Source organism: Podarcis cretensis (assembly GCF_951804945.1).
Source record: "Podarcis cretensis genome assembly, chromosome: 7".
Classification (NCBI taxonomy): Eukaryota; Metazoa; Chordata; class Lepidosauria; order Squamata; family Lacertidae; genus Podarcis; species Podarcis cretensis.
Genome location: NC_137176.1, coordinates 92,385,890 through 92,413,161, shown reverse-complemented (window position 1 = coordinate 92,413,161; position 27,272 = coordinate 92,385,890). Strand labels below are relative to the sequence as shown.

General features: G+C 48.7%; 3 protein-coding genes across 4 annotated transcripts in view; 1 reads left to right on the top strand and 2 right to left on the bottom strand.

The window, feature by feature from the left end:
* Nucleotides 1–3,206, bottom strand: part of RECQL4 (RecQ like helicase 4) — a 44,669-nt gene extending 41,463 nt beyond the window's left edge. Inside the window, exon 1 of the mRNA XM_079984148.1 lies at nucleotides 3,078–3,206. The gene's annotated coding sequence lies outside the window, so the exon portion shown is untranslated. The remainder of the gene's footprint in view (nucleotides 1–3,077) is intronic.
* On the bottom strand, nucleotides 1,692–3,933 carry LOC307219535 (uncharacterized protein; the record flags this gene model as incomplete). The annotated part of the gene is made up of 3 exons (XM_079982793.1): nucleotides 1,692–1,822; nucleotides 1,864–3,040; nucleotides 3,820–3,933. The coding sequence occupies 3 exons, from the start codon at nucleotides 3,931–3,933 to the stop codon at nucleotides 1,692–1,694; spliced, it is 1,422 nt and encodes a 473-aa protein (XP_079838919.1).
* LRRC14 (leucine rich repeat containing 14) lies at nucleotides 3,320–26,874 on the top strand. 2 transcript variants are annotated; one of them, XM_079984349.1, is made up of 4 exons: nucleotides 3,320–3,470; nucleotides 14,424–14,778; nucleotides 15,573–16,214; nucleotides 25,478–26,874. In XM_079984349.1, exons 2-4 carry the CDS (start codon nucleotides 14,456–14,458, stop codon nucleotides 26,046–26,048), a joined length of 1,536 nt encoding a protein of 511 aa, XP_079840475.1. In that variant the 5' UTR covers nucleotides 3,320–3,470; nucleotides 14,424–14,455; the 3' UTR covers nucleotides 26,049–26,874. The 2 variants fall into 2 exon arrangements, with proteins under 2 accessions (XP_079840475.1, XP_079840474.1); XM_079984348.1 differs by lacking the exon at nucleotides 3,320–3,470 and adding an exon at nucleotides 3,990–4,344.
* Nucleotides 26,875–27,272: the final 398 nt, after the last annotated feature.

The following is a 27,272-nucleotide window of genomic DNA, read 5'->3' as shown; positions in this document are numbered from 1 at the left end:
TGACCTCCTGTCTACTCCTTACTTCTGTTTCTCATCCATTATTCACTGCCATATTATAGCATATTTTGGCTTTAATGTTATTTATTCTATCCTAGGTTTTCCATTAGATTTAAAATTCCTACTGAAGTTATTCAAATGCTGCTACAGACTTCAAACTATTTTTCAAATAAATTTTAAAGTTCCCATTTTGTGGTGAATACTTCCTTTGCTTTATTTTTTATTCTTTCTGATAAATGGTCTAATTCTGCATATTCGGTCATTTTTTGGATCCACTCTGATATAGAAGGGGCTTTATCACTTTTCCAATTTGTCACAATGAGTATTCTTGCTGCAACAGTAGCATAGAGAAAAAATTCTGCTTTTTTAGGAATATCCAAATCTGTGATTCCTAGTAAAGCCTCTGTTTTTTGCTAAAAGATATTTTTAGCATTTTTCCCAATTCGGAATGGATATCCTCCCAGAACAACTTGATTTCTTTACATTGCCACCACATGTGATACAGGAGGTGGGCAGGTGTGGGGGATTCCCTGGTCCTGAATGGGGTAACTGTGCCCCTGAAGGACCAGGTGCACAGCCTGGGAGTCATTCTGGACTCACAGCTGTCCATGGAGACGCAGGTTAATTCTGTGTCCAGGGCAGCTGCTTATCAGCTCCATCTGGTACGCAGGATGAGACTCTACCTGCCCGCAGACTGTCTTGCCAGAGTGGTGCATGCTCTGGTTATCTCCTGCTTAGACTACTGCCATGCGCTCTATGTGGGGCTACCTTTGAAGGTGACCCGGAAACTGCAATTGATCCAGAATGCGCCAGCTAGACTGGTGACTGGGAGCGGCCACCAGGACCACATAACACCGGTCCTGAGAGATCTGCATTGGCTCCCAGTACGTTTCCGAGCACAATTCAAAGTGTTGGTGCTGACCTTTAAAACCCTAAACGGCCTCGGCCCAGTATATCTAAAGGAGCATCTCCACCCCCATCGTTCTGCCCAGACACTGAGGTCCAGCGCCGAGGGCCTTCTGGCAGTTCCCTCCCTGCAAGAAGTGAGGCTACAGGGAACCAGGCAGAGGGTCTTCCTGGTGGTGGCACCCGTCTCCTGCCAGATGTCAAGGAGCTTTGCAATCTTCCAATATACCTGAAGGGGCGTCTCCACCCCCATCGTTCCGCCCAGACACTGAGGTCCAGCTCCAAGGGCCTTCCGGCGGTTCCCTTCCTACGAGAAGCCAAGTTACAGGGAACCAGGCAGAGGGCCTTCTCGGTGGTGGCTCCCGCCCTGTGGAACTCCCTCCCACCAGATGTCAAAGAGAACAACTACTACCAGACTTTTAGAATACATCTGAAGGTGGCCCTGTTTAGGGAAGCTTTTAATTTTTAATAGACTATTGTATTTTATTGTTTTGTTGGAAGCCGCCCAGAGTGGCTGGGGAAACCCAGCCAGATGGGCGGGGTATAAATAATAAATTATTATTATATATAGATTTTGGGATTCTTAGCTGGACCCACCAAGGGTGCCGTGATAAAGTTCCCATTGGGCTTCCCCCGCCTCCCACCATGAAACACAAGCCAAGCTGGGATAGCTCAGTTGGTAGAGCATGAGACTCTTCATCTCAGGGCTGTGGGTTTGAGCCCCATGTTGGGCCGAAAATTCTTGCATTTCAGGGGGTTGGACTAGATGACCCTTGTAGGGACCAACTCTACGATTCTAAGTCTAACACTGTGGCAGCCATCCCTGTACATGAGAAAGATAAGCAGAAGGGGAGACCCCTGCCCTGAAGAGGGGCTCTGGAAGGGACCCAGGCATCCGGGGATCCCTCCCCTCCCAAGGCTGGAAGGGACCCAGGGGTCCGGGCACCCCCTCCTCAGGACACTGGAAGGGACCCAGGGGTCTGGGCACCCCCTCCTCAGGATACTGGAAGGGACCCAGGCGTCCGGGCAGCCCCTCCTCGGGATTCTGAAAGGGACCCAGGCGTCCGGGCACCCCCTCCTCAGGATACTGGAAGGGACCCAGGCGTCCGGGCAGCCCCTCCTCGGGATTCTGAAAGGGACCCAGGCGTCCGGGCACCCCCTCCTCAGGATACTGGAAGGGACCCAGGCGTCCGGGCACCTCCTCCTCAGGATACTGGAAGGGACCCAGGCGTCCGGGCACCCCCTCCTCAGGATACTGGAAGGGACCCAGGTGTCCGGGCACCTCCTCCTCAGGATACTGGAAGGGACCCAGGCGTCCGGGCACCCCCTCCTCAGGATACTGGAAGGGACCCAGGTGTCCGGGCACCCCCTCCTCAGGATACTGGAAGGGACTCAGGTGTCCGGCCACCCCCTCCTCAGGATACTGGAAGGGACCCAGGTGTCCGGGCACCCCCTCCTCAGGATACTGGAAGGGACCCAGGTGTCCGGGCACCCCCTCCTCGGGATACTGAAAGGGACCCAGGCGTCCGGACACCCCCTCCTCGGGATACTGAAAGGGACCCAGGCGTCCGGGCACCCCCTCCTGAAGATACTGGAAGGGACCCAGGCGTCCGGGCACCCCCTCCTCAGGATACTGGAAGGGACCCAGGCGTCCGGGCACCCCCTCCTCAGGATACTGGAAGGGACCCAGGTGTCCGGGCACCCCCTCCTCGGGATACTGGAAGGGACCCAGGTGTCCGGCCACCCCCTCCTCGGGATACTGAAAGGGACCCAGGCGTCCGGGCACCCCCTCCTCAAGATACTGGAAGGGACCCAGGCGTCCGGGCACCCCCTCCTCAGGATACTGGAAGGGACCCAGGCGTCCGGGCACCCCCTCCTCAGGATACTGGAAGGGACCCAGGCGTCCGGACACCCCCTCCTCGGGATTCTGAAAGGGACCCAGGCGTCCGGGCACCCCCTTCTCAGGATACTGAAAGGGACCCAGGCGTCCGGACACCCCCTCCTCGGGATACTGGAAGGGACCCAGGCGTCCGGGCACCCCCTCCTCGGGATACTGAAAGGGACCCAGGCGTCCGGGCACCCCCTCCTTGGGATACTGGAAGGGACCCAGGCGTCCGGACACCCCCTCCTCAGGATTCTGAAAGGGACCCAGGCGTCCGGCCTCGCTCCGTTACCTCGGCCTCCTTCCCACCGCGCTCTGAGGCGATTCTCTCCTTCCCGCGCGCCCGCCGCGCCGACCAATCGGCGACGGTTCTCCCGCCCGAGGGGCGGCGCCTGCTGCGCCCCAATCAGGAGGAGGAGCCGCTGGGGTGCAGGGAAGAAAGGCAGGAAGGCCGCTGGTCTCCTTGGAAACCCCGGGGGAGGGAGGGAGGGAAGAGAGGAGGGCGGGGCGGCGGCGGCGGCGCCACGTCCGCGCCTGCGCACCACGTCCGCGCGGCGCTACGGCGGCTGCGAAGGGGACGGCCGGCGGTGCGCGCGCAGGAGGGTCTCCGGGCCGCCTCGGGATGGCCTGAGGGGAGAGCGGAGCGTCGCCGAGAGAAGGAGCGAGGAGTGGTCGCGGGGGCCCGGTAAGACCCGAGGCCTACTACGGGGGAGAGAGAGAGAGAGCCCGGTTCGAGGGGTGGGGGTCGCTGAGGGGATGTCGTTGCCATGGCGACGGGAGGAGGGGGCCTCCGTGACAGGAATGCGGCGGTGGGGGGGGGAGGGGCGTGGCGGCAAACGGGGGGGGGGCGAGCCGCGCAACAAAAGAAAGGCCCGGCCTCGCCTTAAAGGGATCGCCTTGCTTTAAAAATGGCCGGGGGGGGGAGGTATTGGGGGGGGGCGGCGCCGGTTTCCGCCCCTGAGGCCCACGGAGCGGGGGAGGGGGAGGGGCAGCCGCCGGGGGGGGGGGGCTCCGTCGGATCGGATTCCCCTCACAATCGGGCTCCTTCTCGGCCGTAAGAATCGAGCTCCGTCTCCTCCCTCCCCCCCTCCTCCCCGCCGAGGCGCCTCTCTCTCCTCTGCCTCGGAAGCAGGCGGCCCCCGCGGCATCGCCAGGCCGGGCTGGGAGGGAGGGAGGGAGAGAGAGAGGGGAGGCCTTCTCCTCCCGGCGGGACACCGGTGCCTGGAAGCGGAGCGGGTCCGATTCGGTGTCGCAGCTGCCGCCGGTCGTCGCAGATCGGCTTACGGTCCCCCCGAAAGGCGAAAACACGTAGCCTAAGAACAAAGCCATAAACCCCACCCCGCGGTTGCAAAGGCCCCACGCGTTGTAGAATATCAGCCGGAGGCCCGGGAGGAGAGGAGTAATGCCCGATCGCCTAAAGGTGTCCCCGGGAGAGCCGTCCACCCAAACCGGGAGCCTCCCGGGCTGGGGACAGCATCACACAAGCGCAGAAAAGGCCCGATCTCGATTACCGCAGCTCCCCTCTGCTCCTCTGTTGCACGCCAAAATGGCTTCTACAGGTAGAAAATCAAACCATTTCATCAACGTTGCTTTCCTTTCTTTTTATTTTGCAAATGATTTTTTATTAATTTGATTATTTTTCACAGGCAGGAAACAATAAGGATGCAAAAAAGCACAATCTAACATTTGAACTTCTAATTAGTGATCCTACTATTTTGCAAGTCTTCTTTTGAGGCTCTTTAAACCTCAAGACTCCCTTCCACCCCTTCTAATGGTTCTTTACATCTTACACCATTCTCTGCATTTTGTTATCATTTTTATCCAATTGTTACTCCTCAGCATTTTCTAGTTCCTTACTGCTTATCAGTGTTGCTTTTAATGCCGTAACCCACCCTGGGACCTTATGGCAAAGGGCAGGTAATAATAAGTAAATAAAAATAAGAATGCACAATATCAAATCCATTGGGGCACAAAATGCATTCATATATATGTAGCTGTTAAGTACTATATTAGAATAGGGAAAAGAGAGAGAGAAAGAAATCCTTTCTGTCATGGTGCTGAGACAGCCTGGATTGGCAACAGGTTTACTCTGATCTCCCAGAGATCATCTGCCACCATGACCAAGGTGATTTCCATTTTGAAACCAGGCTGGAAGCCAGCCTGGAATGAATCCAAATAATCAGTGTCATCCAGGACTGTCCGAAACTGGAACAGAATGACTGATGCTAATACCTTAATTAAGAACAATAAATTTGACACTAGATAATTGTTCAGGTCAATAGAGTGGTTATTTTTTATATAAAAAAGGAGCTGGAACACCTCAGGGCAGACAGAAGCACCCAGATTTGACAAACTCCCTACAGGTAATTGTAACAATGGACCCCTCCCTTCTTTTTGGCAAATGAGGGAATAATGGAAGCTTTCAAGTTTGTGATTTCAAGAGATTGAGGATGCTACCCCATTTTCAGTTACCTATGCTGATTAGATCTCCCTTGTCTATATCCAAATGGAGTGCGCATCCACCGCACTAGCGGCATGATCCGATCCGATATCTTTATTGTCCTTGTCCCATACAGAACAATGAAATTGAAAAATCTTCATAAGACATTCAAAACCCCCTAAAAACTCTGAAACCCCATTTTAAAATAAAATATACTCCTATAGAGACTCCTTATACTGCGTTTAAAACCAGAATTGCATTTGGGTAGAAACTGTTTCTCAGGCTGCTAGTCCTAGTCTTTATAACCCTGTAACTTCTTCCACAAGGCAGAAGCTGAAAGAGATCATTTCCGGGGTGTGCACTATCCTGCTCTATCTCTGCAGCTTTCTTATGGCACATGGAAGCATAGATTTGATCTAAGATGGGAAGAGTGCACCCAGTTATTCTCTCCGCAGTCTTTACAACCCTGGACAGCATTGTGTTTTCCCTTACCGTGCAGCTCCCAAACCACACACCATAAGTTAATACACTCTCCACAGTGCAATGGAAAATGCCATCAACGGATCCTTTGAGAGATTGTTGTCTCCTCCCCGGGGCACACACCTGGGCAGTGAGTATGGAGATCCTGGGCTACCCAGACAACAAGACCCCCCCTCTCAGACTTGCTGATGGGTCCAAAGGAAAGCAAAGCAAGATGTTTAGAACCAGCTGGGCTGCAGGAGTTGCCAGAAGGAGGCGTACAAGGAGCCATCCAACCGTCTCAGGGACTCCACTCTGGATTTGTGATGGGTTTACTCCTGAGCCTTTTTTTCTCCCAAAGATATCCCTCAAGGCAGCGGAGGTTTAGGATCAGATTTTGCCTTCTCCACCTAGATGGTCTACCTTCCCAGGTGGACGACCATCCACCCGCCCCGTACAACCCTCTGCTCAATGTGCAGAAACTGCTTTGTTAACTGTTGGACCCCGTCTTGGTTTTGTCCTTAGCTAACTCACCAAGGGTTTGAGACCCATCAGCTGCCCTCATCTGATTTAGCCAGCCGGCTCCCTTCTAGCTCTACAACTGTAGGAAGTAGATGAGGTTCATTAAAAACAAGGCTGGGGGAGGGATATAGTGGGTGGAATTTGATTCACTCTTTTAGTCTTCAACATTTGTGGTTGCTGAAAAAACTGAAAGCATTCCCCCCCCCAAAAAAAAAACCTGCAAGGGCCTAGGTAAAGGGACCCCTGACCATTAGGTCCAGTCGTGGCCGACTCTGGGGTTGCGGCGCTCATCTCGCTTTACAGGCCGAGGGAGCTGGCATACAGCTTCCGGGTCATGTGGCCAGCATGACTAAGCCACTTCTGGCGAACCAGAGCAGCGCATGGAAACGCCGTTTACCTTCCCGCTGGAGTGGTACCTATTTATCTACTTGCACTTTGACGTGCTTTTGAACTGCTAGGTTGGCAGGAGCAGAGACCGAGCAACAGGAGCTCACTCCGTCGTGGGGATTCGAACCACTGACCTTCTGATCAGCAAGCCCTAGGCTCTGTGGTTTAGACCACGGCATTCTCCCCGCCCCCAAACTGCAAGGGCCTAAATACCAGTAATTAGAAATAAGAGGGGAGGGAATCAGATCAGATACTGGATGCTTTTGCTTGATGGAATTCCTACTTTAGGTTACCAATTTAAATTGTAACACTTTTTTGTAAAATTGTTTGCATTTCCAATTAAAACCCAATGGTTGTCTTTCAGCTGACTGAATATCATTTTTTAAAGAAAAAAAATGTTCAGTGTGTTTTTCAAGTTTATTAAGAAACCCTTCCCCCCCGTTCTTAAAAACTGTTCCACGATGCTTCCATTAAAAAACAAAATAATCCCTATTGTCTTTTTTTAAAATAATATTTATTGAGGTTTTAAAGGTTACAGATAAAACAGAAAAACACCAAATTAAACAAAAAACAAAACAATGTATCACATTAAAAAAAGAATACCATACAAATAAAAAAAATCCCCAGAAAAATACAAACAATTAAGAAAAAAACAAAAAAGAAAATAAAGGGGGGAAAACAAAACAAACCTTCCCATGACTCATTTTCCATTTGCTTATTTCCTTGACTTCCTCACACCTCCCTTTTTTGTATTCTAGTTCAATTAGATATTCAGCAAATCCTTTCCATCTTTGTTTTTATCCCAATAATTTATCTTAACATACTGAGATTTTACACTCTCTTCTTTCACCAATTAAATTAAATATTTCAGCAAATCCTTCATCTATGTTTTTATCCTAATAATTTATCTTAATATACTGTAATTTTACATTCTCTTCTTTCACCAATTAACAAACCATTTTTACTTTATTTAATCTTATTTCTCATTAAAATTATTATATTTGAGCTTGATCTCTTAAAAACATTTCCCCTAGGGTCATAGAATTTCATTCCACAATTTTTCCATCCCTCATTAAGTTTTTAAAGTCTCCTTATATACATTTTAAATTCCCAGTCGTCTTCCACCGTCTCCTCTCCCTGGTCTCGGCCCCTGCCGTCACTTCCATCAACCTCCAACAGTCCATCAACCTGGAGATCTTATATCCGAGGCTCTTAACTCTTCTTCACGTCCCTTCTGCCGGTCTTCTTGATGATCTTTGATACTAACAAGCAGATCTCGGGGATGCTCCAACCCAACGATACTTTTATTCCTTCTTAATAAGTCGGCCAGGTCTCCATGGTTAAAACTAGGGCCCATAAAGCATTCCAAATCTTGTTTCGCAATTCCTCCAAATCCAAAGGCCCCAAAGGTTCCAATCTTCTCCTGGCCCAAGTCCATATCCCAAAAGTCAATTGATCCCTGAATAAGGGAATCTCTCCAACTTTCCATTTCCAGACCAGGCCAGGCTCCCATCTTCATAATCTGGCTTTTTCTAGTCACAGTCATATAGGGCCTCAACTTGTAATCCTCCATTTGCATCTGTAAGGTTGAGGCTCCCCCTTGTATTGCTTTATATTCAACAACAACAACTTTCTCCTTCTCCGATTCATCCAATTGTTCAGTTAGAATAGATTCCTGTGCCAGATCAACTTCTGTGCTGATCCCCACTTTTGTTACCAACTGGACTTCTCCGCGACCCTTCCCCTCTGCAGGGAGGTGGGACCAATTCGGATGGTCCGCCCCTGCCACTTAATGGATCCAAATGGTTTCCAGAGAGTGGTAGGGGATGCTTTATCCCATGTTGATGGCCTTTCAGCTGATTCCCTGGTGGCTCGCTGGAATGCGGAGTTAACCAGGGCTATTGACTGTTTGGCTCCGAAGCGCCCTCTCCGATTGCATGGAGCCCGGAGAGCCCCGTGGTTTTCCACGGATCTGAGGGCAATGAAACAATCTTTGAGACGGCTAGAGCGCCGGTGGCGGATAACTCATTCCGAATCTGATCAGACACAGGTTAGAGCTCAACGTCGAGCCTACCAAGTGGCGATAGCGACGGCGAAGAAGAATTTCTTCACCGCCTCTATTGCATCTGCAGAAAACAGCAGCAGGAGACTTTTTCAGGTGGTTCACAATTTAGCGGAACCACCTGTAACATCGGGGCCCAGTACGGGCCACATGTTCTCCTGCAATGATTTTGCAAAGTTTTTTGCAGATAAAATCACTCAGATTCGGGAAGAAGTAGACTCCACCGTGCGAGCAGGGCCAGGGCGGGAGAGTGCTAGAGTTCTGTCTAGTCAAGTTGAGTGGGATCAATTCCAATCTGTTACCTCCGAGGATGTGGACAGGCTGCTTGGACGAGTGAAACCAACCACCTGTCTCCTGGATCCTTGCCCATCCTGGCTTATAAAAGCTAGCCGGGAAGGACTGGGCGATGGGCTTCGTGGGGTGGTGAATGCTTCCCTCCGTGAGGGAGCCTTCCCAGACCCGCTGAAAGAGGCAGTTATTAAACCGCTTCTTAAAAAACCATCTTTAGATGCGGCCACAATGGCCAACTATCGCCCAGTCTCAAATCTTCCATTCTTGGGCAAGGTGATCGAGCGGTTCCCGAACAACTCCAGGCACGCCTGGAAGAAGCGGACCATTTGGATCTCTTCCAGTCGGGATTCAGGCCTCATCATGGGACTGAAACTGCCTTGGTCGCACTGGTTGATGATCTCCGGCGGGCTAGGGACAAAGGTGAGAGCTGTTTCCTAGTTCTGCTGGATCTCTCAGCGGCGTTTGATACCATCGACCATAACATCCTTCTGGACCGTCTTGAGGGGCTGGGAGCTGGGGGCACTGTCCTACAGTGGTTCCGCTTCTTCCTCCTGGGCCGTGTTCAGAAAGTGGTGGTGGGGGATGAGTGTTCAGACCCCTGGGCTCTCATTTGTGGAGTGCCTCAGGGTTCTGTCCTCTCCCACATGCTTTTCAACATCTACATGCAGCCGCTGGGAGAGATCATCAGGAGGTTTGGGCTGGGTGTTCATCAGTATGCAGATGATACCCAGCTCTACCTCTCTTTTAAATCAGAACCAGTGAGGGCAGTGAAGGTCCTGTGTGAGTGTCTGGAGGCGGTTGGAGGATGGATGGCGGCTAACAGATTGAGGTTGAATCCTGACAAGACAGAAGTACTGTTTCTGGGGGACAGGAGGCGGGCAGGTGTGGAGGATTCCCTGGTCCTGAATGGGGTAACTGTGCCCCTGAAGGACCAGGTGCGCAGCCTGGGAGTCATTTTGGACTCACAGCTGTCCATGGAGGCACAGGTCAAATCTGTGTCCAGGGCAGCTGTTTACCAGCTCCATCTGGTACGTAGGCTGAGACCCTATCTGCCTGCGGACTGTCTCGCCAGAGTGGTGCATGCTCTGGTTATCTCCCGCTTGGACTACTGCAATGCACTCTACGTGGGGCTACCTTTGAAGGTGACTCGGAAACTACAACTAATCCAGAATGAGGCAGCTAGACTGGTGACTGGGAGCGGCCGCCGAGACCATATAACACCGGTCTTGAAAGACCTACATTGGCTCCCAGTATGTTTCCGAGCACAATTCAAAGTGTTGGTGCTGACCTTTAAAGCCCTAAACGGCCTCGGTCCAGTATACCTGAAGGAGCGTCTCCACCCCCATCATTCTGCCCGGACGCTGAGGTCCAGCGCCGAGGGCCTTCTGGCGGTTCCCTCATTGCGAGAAGCAAAGCTACAGGGAACCAGGCAGAGGGCCTTCTCGGTAGTGGCGCCCGCCCTGTGGAACGCCCTTCCAGCAGATGTCAAAGCAATAAATAACTACCTGACATTCAGAAGACATCTTAAGGCAGCCCTGTTCAGGGAAGTTTTTAACGTGTGATTTTACTGTATTTTTGGTTTTTATGGAAGCCGCCCAGAGTGGCTGGGAAGGCCCAGCCAGATGGGCGGGATATAAATAATAAATTATTATTATTATTATTATTATTATTATTATTATTATTATTATTATCAATATTAGTAGCCATGACATCTATCTGTTTATGCAGCTTTCCCAACAGATAAATTGTCTTATTCAATGCAGACACTACATCTTCCTTAGCCGACATTCTTGAGATGTTCAAGGTCAAAACCTGGTTTCCCACAGTCTTTATCTTAAAGCCAAATTCTCCAGCTGCACTTTGTAACAATGTCCCAAAACTCCCTCTAGAGGAAGACAGTCTCCATTTGTATCAATCCTTTCCAGCACAATTCCAAAAGTAAAATAGTAACGGTTTTCAGTTACCTTTTCTTCTTTTTAAGCGCAGAAGCGGACAATGGAAACAATGTCTTTTTTTTATGGCTAGCTGTCAAATTTATCCTGTTCACCGTCAGAGGACTTTTTGCAAACCGTTCCCAGGTTCAGAGACGCGGTGATTCAGTTTTTGATTTTTCACTTTCTCCTGCAGAATCACTTGGTCAAAATCCCCCCCCCTCTTCTCCTACTTCCAAGGGGGTTAAGTAGTTTCAATCAGTGGAGTTTTAATCCTTTACATGAGACTTTCCAAGACCTTAGTTAACGACTACTTTGCCTCAGTCTGTTTACAGAAAGGGAAGGTGGACTTCCTGTTTGAACCTTCCCCTGTTCGGTGCCAAATTAAATTATTTTAAAAGTCCAATTTTCCGTTCTACTCACGGGTTGTTTAAAATCCAATTGCCCACAGGAAAAAAGTCAGCGCTCTCCGACAGCAGCAATGCGGCTTCACTCCGTGAAAGAAGCGGTCGATTCAAAGCACCGCGCCGCTCACCCCACGTCGCTCCGGATTCCCGATACCGGGTCTCCCCGCGAGTAGGGAGGGCGCAAAAGGTGCCAGCCGAATCCCAAGTTCACAGGCTTCTCCACCTGTGATTTCTGGGGGTCTCCGCCTTCGCCGTGGCGGTCAGACCCTGTTTTTCACGGAGCAAGTTCCTCCTGAACAGAGGAGCTCCGCCGTTGCCGGAGGCGCCAACCCGGAACCAAATAATCGCTATTGTCAGGCATGACATAAAAGGGAAGAGGAGGAAGAAAAAGCACTTAGGCTTCAGTCATTGATCTGCTGGAATGGAAACAGGTAGCCAGGTGGAATGGCTGCTTCAGGCTGAAGTTCTGAAGGCAGGTGGTTTCTCAGCAGTGCTGATGGGGCAGTCCTGCTTCCCTCCTCACCCTCTGCTCTGCAGCCTAATGGCATGGAAGTTAATAAAGCATCTCTGAGCTCTGAATGGTTCTTAACTCTCAACACAACATCCCGAGCCATGCTCCAAAAACTTTTAGTCTTGATGGTGCCATAGGATGCTTACTAGCCAAAAATCAGCATTTCCCCATAGTCTGATGTTTGTGCCAGAAAACAAGAGTGTCAATAGTTCATTTCTATCAGTTCAAATAATGGATCATATATACTTGAGAAGGGGTAAATCTTAAAAATTTGGAAGGGGAAAGTAATGTCAAGACCAGCCATAATTTGTAGAACCCTTGAACCACCCCATCCTTCAAGGAATCATTCATAACTTCTGGCACAATGAAAGTGGTAGCTCTCAAACCTCAAAGCAGCTTATCTCTGGGTGGCATACTTGCCCATAATAATCTGACAAGAAGGCACCTTAGTTGCATTTGTCTCTGACCTTCAAAACAGTACGTTTCCGAGCACAATTCAGAGTGTTGGTGCTGACCTTTAAAGCCCTAAACAGCCTCGGTCCAGTATACCTGAAGGAGCGTCTCCACCCCCATTGTTCTCCCTGGAGACTGAGGTCCAGTGTCGAGGGCCATCTGGCAGTTCCCTCATTGCGAGAAGCCAGGGAACCAGGCAGAGGGCCTTCTCGGTAGTGGCACCCGCCCTGTGGAACACCCTCTCATCAGATGTCAAAGAGAAAAACAATTATCAGACTTTTAGAAGACATCTGAAGGCAGCCCTGTTTAGGGAAGCTTTTAATGTTTGATGGACTACTGTATTTTAATATTTTGTTGGAAGCTACCCAGAGTGGCTGGGGAAACCCAGCCAGATGGACAGGCTATAAATAGTAAATTATTATTATTATTATTATTATTATTATTATTATTATTATAAATAGTAAATTATTATTATTATTATTATTATTATTACTACTACTACTACTACTATTACTACTATGGTGTCTAGATGCAAGCACTTGATTGACAAAGTGTAAAAACGACATTGACCACAGCAGGCTCAAGTATATGGTTGATTCCTTTTGCCTACTTGAAGTAGACTCCCTTATCACTTGAAGGAGCTCTGCTGGCTGGAAGAGAGGCTGGGCTTGACCACCATCATAACCAAAAAGCTGGCTCTTTAGAGCAGTGTTTCCCAACCTTGTGCCTCCAGCTGTTTTTGGACTACAATTCCCATCATCCCTTGCCACTGGTCTTGCTAGTCAGGGATGATGGGAGTTGTAGTTCAAAAACAGCTGGAGGCACAAGGTTGGGAAACACTGCTTTAGAGGGCCCTAGTCTGTGTTTTTTGGGGGGGAGTCATCCTTTTTTTACTCTTCTGCCATTTGCGCACTAATGATCAACCCAACCGTTTCTTTGCCCTCAGAGTAACACGGCAGCACTAAGATGAGACTGTGGTTGGGGTGAAGACACTTGACCAATGCCATCTCATTTCCAAGACATGCATATATCAATTTATCTGTATCCCGCTTTTCCAACATGAAACAATGCTTATGGCGGTTTATAACATGTAAAAAATTACATCATTACAAACATAACAAAGGTAGTCATAATAACCTCAAAAAGAACATAACCACAGTGGACAAGAGAGCCTAGGCAAGACCCTCAGCCTTTAACCATAGGAAAATTCCCCCAGAGACAGCAGGAAACCACACATGATCCATAAGTCTCTGAGAGCACACTGTCGTGCTTCACCCCTGTGAAGGTTGGAGACTGCATACAGTCCAAATCTGACACAGTGTTGGAGGTGAGGTGGGTGTTCATTATTGTGGCAGCTGGTGCAGTATGGAAGTTCCAAGATTGTATCCATCGTCATTTTTGAAACTCATTGAGTAGCCTTGCACAAGTCAGTTTCCCAGCCAGTGCTTCTGTAGAGGTAAAAGGTGTAGGGAGGCCTTTTTAATGTGCACTGAATGTTTGGAACTGAATGAGAGAAACCCAAAATATTGTCATAACCCGTAAGTACCCACTCAACGTTTTGATTGGCCAAACTGGCACAGCCCATTCTGCATTTGTAAGAAATCAATCTTTCAGTGTGGCAGCACCTATATTTTGGAACTGCCTGCCTGCTGACATCAGACAGGCACCTTCACTGTACAGTGGTACCTCTGGTTACGTACTTAATTCGTTCCGGAGGTCCGTTCTTAACCTGAAACTGTTCTTAACCTGAAGCACCACTTTAGCTAATGGGGCCTCCTGCTGCTGCCGCACTGCTGGACCACGATTTCTGTTCTCATCCTGAGGCAAGGTTCTTAACCTGAAGCACTATTTCTGGGTTAGCGGAGTCTGTAACCTGAAGCGTATGTAACCTAAGGTATCACTGTACTTCTTTTAGGGCCTGCTAAAAACATTTTTGTTTAGACAAACCTGCCAAGATGTTTAGAAAGATGGTGTGAGTTTTAATTTGTTTTTAGCCGGTTGCTATTTTAACTTTCTGAATATCTTAGATCATTGTTGTTATTTTTTCTTATAATGTTATTTTATCTTTTTGGTAAACCACTTTGAGTTATTTTTTTTATGTTCAAGCGGTGTATAAATCTTATGAAATAAAAATAAACTCAGTCATAAATCTAACAGAAGCTATTCTTTCCTCAGCTTTCTGGCTTGCCGTCTGCTCAGTCGCTGCCATGAACTCCCTGGTGTTCCTCTGCTCTCAGAAGGTTGTCGCTGACTTTGATAGCCTGCAAGATGCCTTGGGCTTCCTCCCGAAGGAGCTCTACCCCGTCTTGTTCAAAGCGGCCTTCATGGACAAGAGGACCCTGTCCTTGCAGCTGCTCGTGAACACCTGGCCCTTCCCAGTCCTCAGTTTCCAGAAGCTGCTGCGGAAATGCCAGCACTGCGAACGGGCCCTGATCCGGGAGAAGCCCAACAAGTACTGCATCCAGATGGTTATTTCGGGAGTTGTGACATACCTAATCAAGCTGCTGGAGAACCGGCGTGGCAGTAAGAGGTATGCCATGGTCTATGTAATTCGCTCTGTGCGGGGCTGCCCTTGAAGCTGTCCCAGAAACTCCAGGGGGTGCAGAATGCTGCAGCGAGACTCCTCACGGGGTCTCTGCACTGGGAACATATTCACCCAGGGCTTTTCCAGCTGCACTGGCTCCCGGTGGAGTACAGGGTCAGGTTCAAGGTGCTGGTCTTGAAATTTAAAGCCCTTCACGGCCTAGGACCCTCGTACCTACGGGACCGCCTCTTCTGGTATGCCTCACAAAGGACCTTAAGGTCCATATATAGCAACACCCTAGAGGTCCCGGGCCCTAAGGAAGTCAGATTAGCCTCAACCAGAGCCAGGGCCTTCTCAACACTGGCCCTGGCCTGGTGGAACGCTCTGTCTCATGAGACCAGGGCCCTGCGGGATCTGATCTCTTTCCACAGGGCCTGTAAGACAAGAGTTGTTCCACCTGGCCTTTGACTCAGAATCAGTTTGATTCCCTCCCCCTCTTTCTTTTTTCTTTCTTCCCCTTTGAAGAGATTTCTCCCTAATTGTCTTAATGTTGTATCTTAATCTTTTAAATTGTATTTTAATCACCTTGTTTTTATTATTGGTTGTTAGGGTTGGCTGGGGAGGGCGGGGTATAAATAAAAATTATTATTATTACTATTATCATTATTATTATTATTATTATTATTATTATGCCCCTGGGCATCTCCTAAAGGGTGTGGGCAGAGGTGGGCAGGGAGAGCTACCTGGGGGGTGGGACTAGGGTTGCCCTAATGGCTGTTCTTGTTTGGCCTCTCTGGCAGCAAAGGGCCGCAGCAGCGGCTGCAGATTCTCGACATGACTGGCCTCCAGGACGAAGGGCAGGGCCCAGAGAGCATGAGTCTCTGGTCCCGGACGGTCACGCTGGCAAAGGCTTGCCTGGACATCTCCAAGCAGCAAGGCAAGTGGACGAGGCGGACGTCCAAGCGGAGAAAAAGCCCCTACAGCAAACCCCCAGGGCCTCCAGCTCTCCCACCCGTCTCTGTGGACGTTTGGGTGGACCTCTTTGTGAACAGCACCTCCTACGGAGTCCTGAAGGACGCCTTGCAGATCAACAGCTACAATGCCCTGCGGCTGAGGTGCCGGGACTTCCGGGCAGAGGAGCTGTCCATCGCCAGCACCGTGGGGCTGCTGGAGTTCCTGGACCCGGTCGGCGTCCGGCAGGTGGACCTGAGGTTCAACAACCTGGGCCTCTCCGGCTTGCGAGTGGTCCTTCCACACCTGACCAAGTTCACTAACCTGGCGAGCCTGAAGCTGCCCTACAGCAACGTGGATGTGAGGCGCCTCACCGTGGGCATGGAGGGGAGCCTGCAGTACTTTGCCAACCAGCTGAGCCGACTGAGATGCCTCAAGGAGCTGAACCTGGGGTCCTCCCGGCTGTCTGGCAAGCTAAGGCTGCTCCTAGGGTAAGCGGCTGAAAGGGGGGCTGTGGATGTGTGTATGCTTCTGCTAATACCCTACTTTGTCACACAGGGCATCGTTGTCGTTTGGCATCGTTTCTGTTTTCACGCAAGCAATAATACCAACAATAAAGAGAAAAGAACAAAGCAAAAAAGGAAAGGAAAGCTATGAGGAGAGAAAAGGGAGTGGTAGTATTCCAGTAACAGCCTAATATTAATGATTTATTTTTTTCTACCCCACCCATCGGACTGGGTTTCCCCAGCCACTCTGGGCAGCTTCCAACAAAAGATTAAAAATACATTAAAACATCAGTCATTAAAAACTTCCCTAAACAGGGCTGCCTTCAGATGTCTTCTAAATGTCATATAGTTGTTTATTTCTTTGACATCTGGTAGGAGGGCGTTCCACAGGGCGGGTGCCACTTGTCAGTGTTTGTAAAAAGCAAAAAAAAGAAGGAAAGGGTTCTGACCTCCCTTTGTCTCTTCAGCCTGGTCCTCGGACCCTTGTCGGCATAAAAGAGTCCACGATAATATCCTTGCAGAGTTTTATTCTTAAAAGTCTTGGTGCAAAACACGACTGAATAACTATACACACCAGCACTAACCAACCAACCAACCCAAACACCAGCCTCAGCAACAAACATTTCTCACTATATATATATATACAACCTGCTGCAAGCCGCTGAGTCATGCTGACCCAGCTTTATTCGCATTAAAGAAACAGCGGCCATTTTAGCCGTGACACCCCTTCTGTTTCTTAAATGCGAAAAACCCCAACAGAAACAATACATACATTATATACATAAACCCAGTTTTGTCATCAGTTCATTATGGCATGTTGCTGGCAAAGGCTTGGTAAACAAATCAGCAATATTATCTTGTGATTGACAATACTCCAGTTTGATCACCCCATTCTGTACACAATCTCTCACATTCGCATGACGGATAGCAGTATGTTTTGATGCAGATTTCATTATTTCTGAGCCCGCTAATGCAATGCACGATTGGCTATCTTCATACACTTGGATAGGCAAATTACTTTACAATCTAGATCTTTTAGTATCTGTATAAACCACAGGATTTCATTGCATGCTAGCGACAGGCTTCCATATTCTGCCTCACAGGATGAGGTTGCAACAAATCCTTGTTTCTTTGACCTCCATCCAACTATGGAATTGGCAAACATCATGACCATTCCACTTGTAGATTTTCTGGTAGATACACAGCTTCCCCAGTCCGCATCAACAAACACTTCTAGTTTTTCATCTTGTGTACTAGATATCTTTAAACATACATTTAATGTCCCCTTTAGATAGCTGATAAGCCTTTTCAAAGCACATCAGTCGGCAGTACTGAGTTTAGATACACGTTGGCTCAGAACATTTGTAGCACATGCAATGTCTGGCCTTGACCACTGGCTTAAGTACATCAGTGATCCTATTTTTGAGTGATACAACTCAGGCTGATCAAATTCATCATCACACACTGTCTTTGGGAAATCTGGTGTCATGGGAGTCTGAACTGGCTTGCAGTTTTCCATGCCAAACTGCTCTATCAAATGAAGAATTTTCTCTTTCTGACTCAATAGGAAGCTTTCATCTGCTTCCTGCCTTCTACTCCCAAGTAATTGCTTACAGGCCCTAAGGCTTTAAGCTTAAACCTCTTTTTCAGTTGGCTTGTGAGCTTCTGGATCTCATCTGTGGAACTCCCTGCCACAAGCAAATCATCAACAAAGACTAAGAGCATTAGATATTTGTTGCCTGTCCCCTTGGTGTACAGGCATGGATCAGCCACACTCCTTTTAAAACCAAGTTTTACAAGAGCTTCATTTAAACACTGGTTCCAACACCTTCCACTTTGTTTGAGGCTATAAACAGCTTTTTTCAAACGCCAGACTGCACCATTCTCCTCTTCAAACCCAGGGGGTTGTCTCATTAACACTTCATGGTCTAAATTTGCATGCAGATATCAACATCAAAATGGTGCACTGCTAATTCTTACAACAGCAATGGAAAGCATTAAATGAAAAGTTTCACTCTTTACAGTGGGAGAAAACACTTCATCATAACTCTCCCCTTTAATCTGAGTGAACCCTCTGGCTACTAATCTGGCTCGAAAACGTGGTTCCCCAGATGCAAGGGTTTTCCTTTTGTAAACCCACTTGCATGACACCACTCTGCCATCAGGTGGTGGCATTATGACCTCAAACACTTTGTTACGTTTAAAAGAGTCCATTTCTTCTTTCATGGCTTGTTCCCACAAAGCACGTTCCCCAGGGGGTAAGTCTAAGACTTCATTATAACTTTGTGGTTCCACACAACTCACATTGCATACTCTCACTCCTCCTAGGTTCAAACGCTGAGGAGGTACACCCTTGTTTGAACTCTGGGAGCGCCTAGGCACAACTACTTCTTCCTCCCCCCCTTATCTCTGGCTCTTCTTCCTCTTCCTCTAGAGAAGAAGTATTATCTATTGCCACATCTTTTGGGGAAATCTGTGCCTCCTCCTCATCCTGCTCCTGTGTTGCCAATGGCTGAGAAGAAGCCTCTTCTCTTACTTGCAGGGGCAGTAGGCAATCTGGGTTGGCATGGATCGCAGTCCATCTGTCCTGGTCAGCGAAGTCTGCACTTCGTGACAGAACCACGCATCCTGGGCGTAGATTGAAATGCCACCCTTTGCCATAGGACTGATATCCCACAAACCGCAGTTTCTGCGCTCTAGCGCCCCCTTTCTGGCGCTGAGCTTTGGGGATATTTACATGTGCCCAAGAACCCCAGTTATGGAGCATTGTCCACTCTGGTTCTTTCCCAAACAACACACGATAAGGAATATCTTTTATAGAGCTAGACCAGGTTCTGTTAATCAAAAAGTTCACTGTCAGAAAAGCCTCACGCCACAGCCTATGGTTGTGACCCAATCCTGCATCCACTAGCAGGCAGTCCTTTACTGACTGTATTACAGCCCCACGTCTTTCACACAGACCATTTTCAGCAGGGCTATAAGGGATCGTCAAGCGATGAGTGATCCCCTTACGTCGCAACCATGCCCCAAATTGTTTGTTCAGAAATTCTCCGCCCCTATCTGTTCACAACTGCACAACAGGGCGAGCGAAGAGCTTTTCAGCTTGGGCAACCCATTCTCTGAATGTGGGGAAACACTCAGATTTCTGCTTTAACAAAAACAGCCAACTAAAACGTGATTTATCATCTATTACCAGAAAAGCATATCTGGCGCCCCCTTCAGTCTTCTGTGGGAAAGGGCCTATCACGTCACAATGGACAAGTTCTAAAACCTCTTTAGATACTCTGTCACTTTTAGAAGCCACAGGCTTCTTCTTAGATTGGCCATTTTACATACATTGCAATCTAGGAAACAGTTACAGCTATTTACTTTTAGATTCTTGCACACCTTCTGCATTTCTGAAAGCACACGGAAATTGGCATGACCCAGTTTTCTGTGCAGTTCATGTACACACCCCTTATGAACTGGCAAATTATCCTGAACCACCTGGGCTGCTTTAACAGGCTTGTCCTGCATTACATATAACCCATTTTCCAACTTTGCACGGCCACATACCTGAGTTCCATTCTTTATCAGACAGCCATCCTGCGTGAACTTAACACTATACCCTGCATTAATCAAACAGCTTACAGATAGTAAACAATAGTCCAAACTGCTGACAAACAGAGTCTCTGGTAGAGTAGTGTTCAAGCACTGCAGGAAACATGTTCCCTGGCCATCAATCTTGCTTCTACGACCATCAGCAAGATAGATTGAGTCTTTTCCATCAGCTGGCTTCCCCAGGGTCTTAAAGTCCTCCCGACTGTTGCAGATAATCCTGCTGCTCCCAGAGTCCAGCAACCATGTTCCTTGAGGTATCTTTCTCTCCTCTCGAGAAAATGCAGACACAAACTGAGCAGAACGCGTGTTCTTCTTCCCTGAAGAGAACCCCTTCTGCTTACGTTTCTGCGTCGATTGCTGTCTCTGCTCCACGTCGTCTCCTGGAAGTCTGGCCCTGCATTGACGTTGGAGATGCCCGGGTTGGTTGCATCTATAGCATCTCCTCACCGCCATGGCCAAGTCCAAACCTTGGCATTGCTCCATTGGCAGATTCTGCTGCTGGCCCCCTCGGCTGTAACTCCTCCGCTCTTGGAGTTCAGCCTGTCTATCTGACCTTCTTTCTGCTTCTTCGGTCAATCTTCCAACCACATACTCAAGGGTCAGATCTCGGGGAAGCATACTCTCCATGCTGTTAATCACAGGCAACCAGCTTTCAGGCAAACTTGAAAGGATAATGTAGGTTTGGTCAGTCTCATCATAACGCTTACCTCTCTGCTGTAGTTGAAGAATCAGAGATTTCAGCGTTTGAAGATGAGTTGCCAAACTCACACCTTCTTTCATAACAGTCCTGAACAACCTTCTGGTCAGAGAAATTATAGTTCCAGCAGTTTCTCTGACATGCATTGCTCTTAATAAATTCCAGCACTCAAACGCTGTGCTGGCATTTGCTACATGCAATAACTGAGAGTTGCTCAAACACAGCATAATTTGGGCACGAGCCCTTTCATCTAGCCGTTTTTTCTCAGCAGAGTCCCGTCTCAAAACCTCAGTTTCAACACAGTCCCATAGTCCATCTCTCCTTAACAACTGCTGCATTTTAATTGACCAACTCAGCCAGTTGTTTTCTGAGAGAAGTTCAAAAGGGATGCCTCCCCCAATGTTTACAACTTGGGAAGGCTGGAAATCTGCCATCTCTGCTGGTGCTTGCTGAGCCCCTTCTGTGGGGCCTCCAGCAATCTCTCCTGACTCTCTCTTTAGAGTCCCACTGGATGGTCCTGGCTGGCACTCACCGGCTTCTAGCTGCTGCCTCTGTTGACTCTCAGGTCCCGCCTGGCTCTGCAACTGGTGTAGCCGCTCTGTGAGTCGCCTACTGTGGCCCTCTAGCAGTTCAAACTGTTCCAGTAGCCGACGCTGAGTGCTTTCTTGATCCTCAGATCCTAGCCGCTCCAGTGTCACTGCAGACAGTTACAGCTTGCCACCAACTGCTCCAACGCACAGCCACTGGCTCCATACACCACCAGGACTCACCAGCTCCCTGCTGAGATGCTGTCAGTCGTTTGCACTCTGCACATGCTCAGAAACACTGGGCCCATAACCTGTCAGTGTTTGTAAAAAGCAAAAAAAAAAGAAGGAAAGGGTTCTGACCTCCCTTTGTCTCTTCAGCCTGGTCCTCGGACCCTTGTCGGCATAAAAGAGTCCACGAGAATATCCTTGCAGAGTTTTATTCTTAAAAGTCTTTGTGCAAAACACGACTGAATAACTATACACACCAGCACTAACCAACCAACCAACCAACCCAAACACCAGCCTCAGCAACAAACTAACATTTCTCACTTATATATACAACTTGGTGCAGACCGCTGAGTCATGCTGACCCAGCTTTATTCGCATTAAAGAAACAGCGGCCATTTTAGCCATGACACCACTACCGAGAAGGCCCTCTGCCTGGTTCCCTGCAACCTCACTTCTTGCAGGGAGGGAACCGCCAGAAGGCCCTCGGAGCTGGACCTCAAGTGTCCGGCTAGATGATGGGGGTGGAGACACTCCTTCAGGGATACTGGGCAGAGGCCTTTTAGGGCTTTAAAGGTCAGCACCAACACAGTGAATTGTGCTCGGAAATGTATCACTGTCCTCCTTAAGTATATTAATCAATGTTTTTCCATAGGAGCCCATGGCACACAGGACGTAGTTAAGAGAGTATGGAGCTCACTCCCCCAGGAGGCAGTGATGGCCACCAACCTAGCTGGCTTCCCTCTACAGGGAAGTTTTTAATGTCTGATGCTTTATTGTGTTTTTATATTTTGCTGGAGTCGCCAAGAATGACTGGGGTGAACCAGTCAGATGAGCAGCACATCAATAGTAAAATTATTATTATTACTAAAAGACAGATAGACAAATTCATGAAGGAGGGAGCCAGTGTGGTGTAGTGGTTAAGAGCAGTGGACTCGTAATCTGGTGAACCGGGTTCGCATCTCCACTCCTCCACATGCAGCTGCTGGGTGACCTTGGGCCAGTCACCCTTCTCTGAAGTCTCTCAGCCTCACTCAGCTCACAGAATGTTTGTTGTGGGGGAAGAAGGGAAAGGAGATTGTTAGCCGCTTTGAGACTCCTTAGGGTAGTGATAAAGCGGGATATCAAATCCAAACTCCCCCTTCTCCTCTTCTTCTTCTTCTTCTATCAATGGCCACTAGCCATTGTGCTCTGCTTCCGCAGTTGAAGGCAGCATTGCTTCTGAAGACCAGTGCCTGAAAGTCACAGGGGACAGTGCTCTTTTCTTCGAGACCTGCTTGCTGGTTTCCGACAGGCATCCGGTTGGCCACTGGGTGGTACCTCTGGTTACGTACTTAATTCGTTCCGGAGGTCTGTTCTTAACCTGAAACTGTTCTTAACCTGAAGCACCACTTTAGCTAATGGGGCCTCCCGCTGCCGCCATTCCGCCGCAGCACAATTTCTGTTCTCATCCTGAAGCAAAGTTCTTAACCGGAGGTACTATTTCTGGGTTAGTGGAGTCTGTAACCTGAAGCGTATGTAACCTGAAGCATATGTAACCCAAGGTACCACTGTACAGGATGCTGGACTAGATGGGCCACCTTTGGCCTGATCCAGCAGGCTCTTCGTTCAGTTTTTAAGCATCCGCCATACAGATCATGCATTCAGAAGTTCAGTACCACAATTTAAAACTGATTAGGAAGATAGATAGCTGCCTTGCCCTGAATCAGACCCTTCATCCATCTTGCTCAGTATTGTCTACACCAGGGTAGCCAACCTGGTGTTCTCCAGGTGGTGTTGAGCTCCCAGCACCCATCAACCCAGCCAGGGCATTTTGGGAGTCTGGCAGCCACTGGAGGGCATCACTGACTGGCAGCAGCTTTCCAGGATTTCAGGCAGGGTATGGTCCCAGTCCTACCTGGAGATGCTGGGGATCGAACCCTTGGGCCTTTTGCATACAAAGCAGACACTCTGCTGCTGAGCTACAGCCTTTTCCTGCTTTTCCTTTCCACCTCCTTGACGCTGCTGACTCCATGGCGCAGCAGCCAATCTTTTTTTAAAATAATTTATTATTATTTTTCTCCTTAAACAATATCTTCCACAGTACAATGACATACACATTTACTTTCAGCTCTGCCGAGCTTGTGGCTTCCCTCCCTTCAGCTGGTTTTCCACTTTCAAGTCCTATCTCACAGTTTAGCTCTTTAACCTATTGTCCACATTGTAAGATTTATGTCACTAGTCCTGCTAATTTTTGCAATTATTATTCAGATATACAATAGATTTACTCCAGTCGCTTTGAAATTTTTGATTGTCCTGGACTCAAATCCTGCAGGTCAGTTTGGCCAGTTCTGCAAAGTCCATCTTCGCCTGCCACTCTGCAGTCGTTGGTAATTCCTGTAACTTCAGGTGAAGCATCAGCCTGGGCCAAACTGGTTTGGCGCGGCACGTGGAAATTCAAAAAGAGAGAACACAAATATACCTGTAGTTTGCTCTGCACGTGCTCGTGTGGATTCTTGGTGCTGCATGCTGGCCCGTTTAAAAGAAGGCTCAGTTTCCAGGCCCCAAAAGTTTGCAAGTTGTGTAATTAGCAGTGGTTGAGATAAAGCCATTTATTTATAGCTATCAGAAGTTCCAACCCGCAAAGAAAAAAGTCACAGTTTAAAAAGGGATTTCAGCCCTTTTCCAGAATACTCCATGTTATTCTCGCCTCCCTCTGGTTTCTGTTGTTTCCCTCTGCTCCACCAGGCACTCATCCAGCACTCCACTCATAGTTTTTTCTAAGGGGGGGGAGAGAACTTGGTGCTTCTGCAGATTTTGGAGTGCATGAAATCCACTGATACCTTCCTCTTACGCATCAGTGGTTCCCTTTTGGCTACTGTTGTGGAACTCCCTCCTTATGGAAGGAAAAACCTTCCACCACACATTGATGACATTAGACATCCTTCGAAGGCACACCTGTTTATGCAAGCCTGTGTGGGGAGGTGTGTGAATGAATGATCACTGGAGCTCCTTTTCCTGGACTGTTTTTCTGGGTATTAACTGAACTTCTCAGTCAGTGTTTGAAACTCCCATTGTTCTAGGCGCATTTGGCGACAGGGAATTTCATTAGTGCAAGATGTTTCTGAGCTCTGCGCACAGTACTGCGCTTAAGATTTCAGAGTAAAACTGCAGAGTGGAAGAAAAGAAGGACTTTTTCTGCCTCCCCACTTCCAACTACTCTGTGAAGACGAGACCCTCTTAAGAATATTGGGCAGGGGAAGGACCAGACCATGTAAAAAATGAACATAATATGTAACACTAATGTCTCACTACAAATTAAATTGATCTGTAGAAAACGTAGCTTGAAAAAAATGTATTTTTGTAAAGTAAGGAATTTTTAATACAAATATTTTTAGTGAACATAATATTTTAGCTGCAGTTGATTCATTTTCAGCTTTGTATTCTTGTTATTTAACAAGCGCGCCTAGACATTCCATTGTTGTGCCCATAACCTAGGTTTAAAGTGCCATTTAGCTTCTCACTTTTATATCTCAGTTTCTAACACTGTTCTCAGTGTTTAACTGTATTTACTAAGCTGAAGTTTTGTTTCATGATAAGTTTTTATTACGTAACCCACTCATGAGATCTTGCATAAAGAGCAGTATGTAAGTTGGATAAGTAAAGAAGGATCAACACTCAGAGAAGGAACTGGCTGGCTACAGTGCGAGTGGTCTAGATCCCACCACCCATTCTTAGAGCCAGCGTGGTGTAGTGGTTAAGAGCAGTAGTCTCATAATCTGGTGAACCGGGTTCGCTTCCCCGCTCCTCCACCTGCAGCTGCTGGGTGACCTTGGGCCAGTCACCCTTCTCTGAAGTCTCTCAGCCCCACTCACCTCACAGAGTGTTTGTTGTGGGGGAGGAAGGGAAAGGAGAATGTTAGCCGCTTTGAGACTCCTGAAGGGGAGTGAAAGGTGGGATATCAAATCCAAACTCCCCCTCCTCTTCTTCTTCGTAAGTCAAAAGGCTCCTAGGGTGCTTATGCTTTATAACAAAATAATTCCTGTCCTCAGGCTTGCAGTCTAATATGACAGGACACAAAAGGAGAAAAGGAAGGAGAGAGAAAAAGGTTGCTAGTTTGCAAGTAAAAATATTTCAAATGTTTGAAATTAATCAGGGGGTGAATTAGCTGGAGGGCGTGTTGAGAGTGTGTAACGGTGGCCCTTTTCCTGTCTCCACAGTGACTTGCAAAGCCCTTTGGAGAGCCTGGAGCTGGCCTTCTGCTACCTTCTGCCCAACGACCTGGCCTACCTTTCCCAAAGCCTCCACACTCCTGCCCTGAAGAAGCTGGACCTCAGCGGGAACAACCTCTCCGACTGCCTCCTGCAGCCTTTCCAAGGCCTGCTGATGGAGGCCGCCCCAACCCTCCTGCACCTGGACATCATGGAGTGCCGCATGATGGACACCCACCTGAACGTCCTCCTGCCGGCCATCTGCCGCTGCTCGCGGCTCCGCTACCTGGGCGTGTTTGGCAACCCCATCTCGGCCAAAGGACTGAAGAACCTCCTTCACAAGACGGTGGGCCTCTTGGACTTGAAGCTGGTCATCTACCCCTACCCGGTAGACTGCTATGGGGATGACCTGCCGTGGCCCCCCACTTCCTCCAACCTCCTCAACGGCAACGTGGACGAGGAGAAGTTCTTCCGGGTCAGCAACGAACTCCAGCAGATGTTGCTGAGCGCCAATCGGGCAGACGTCACCTGGACCACGAACCTCTGCCGCCACAATAGTCTGGACTTCTTTAGTTTATAGCCCCACGCGCATCTCCTGCCAAGAGACAAGGAATGGGGCTTGTCCTCTCCTGCTGCCACTTGCCTGCCAACGCTCCCTGTCTTGCACCGTACTGCAGTGGGCCAATGCTGACTGCCTTACCTGCCCTGGTGCATCTCAGCCGGAAAGATCCACCTGGGAGAGCCTTGCAGACAGCACCTTGAGTGGCTGTCTGTGCTCTCTTTTCGGCAGAGACTGAGAGTGTGTGGAGGCACCTTGCTCTGCTCTTTCTTCCTGCCAGGAGAAGGATGCAGCTGCCTTTGCCTGCTTGTCCTCAACCTTAAAGGGGCAGGCAGGGGAGCCTTGCATTCCTTCCAGTCAGCGGAAACAGCGCTGTAATGACTACGGAAGGAGGGAACAGGCAGGCAAGTGGTGGCCAGGAGAGAGGAGTGGATGAAATCTGCCCTGGTGTGGTGGTGAGTGGCGGATGGGTATTTCTGTTAACCTAGGACGGCCAGCAGGTCAAAAGCACGTGAGCCCTTTCTGGTGCATGTAAGAATACCGGGGGTTAGGTTTTGGATTTTTTTTTCTCTCCCCCAAACATCTATTTTGTAACATCTTAGTTAGAGCTTAGCAAAGTGGATATTACCGCCTCTCCTTCTGTGTGTTTGATGGGATTGCCAGAGGTCATTTGGGTGGGTGCCTTTGAAACGATTTGGTCCCTTTCAAGACTTGACAGGAGCGGGAAGTTTGTCAATCCAGAACCTGGAATAAGGCCTAAATATTGTAAGGGCCGAAGGAAGGGGAGGTGAGATTATATACAGAGAACTTTGGGACCTGAAATAAAAGATGATTTGCCTGAGAGCAACTGAGGTGTCTGGCGTTTGCTTATGAAGAGGGTTCAGCTCACATGTAAGAGTAAGAGAAGTGTTCTCATCAGTGGGTTAGATACGGTTCTCCTGAAAGCCCCATAACACCTGGCTTCTGGCTGTGGGGAGAAGTGGGTGTTGAAGTGAGTAGGGGATTGTACCGTGGCAGGTACAGCTGTTTTTTGCATCTCACTGGCAGCCTTTGCCAACGTGGTGTCCACAAAATGTTGCTTGACTACAACTCCCCTCAGCCCCAGCCATAGTGTTTTTGTGGCACTTGCTATAGTTTCACGCACACAAGTAAAGGATAAGTGGAGGCAACCGAGTGTTACGGAGCCGCCGCGTGAGCAAATTGGGATGGATGCTCAATAAACAGGTTGTCCGAAGGAGCTTGGAA

Bases quoted from the DNA above. Each gene is read 5' to 3' on its own strand.
- LRRC14 (XM_079984348.1), top strand. From the start codon at position 4,188: ATGCCCGATCGCCTAAAGGTGTCCCCGGGAGAGCCGTCCACCCAAACC. The intron at 4,345-14,423 runs GTAGAAAATCAA...TTCTTTCCTCAG, and splicing joins CGCCAAAATGGCTTCTACAG to CTTTCTGGCTTGCCGTCTGC. The intron at 16,215-25,477 runs GTAAGCGGCTGA...CTGTCTCCACAG, and splicing joins AAGCTAAGGCTGCTCCTAGG to TGACTTGCAAAGCCCTTTGG.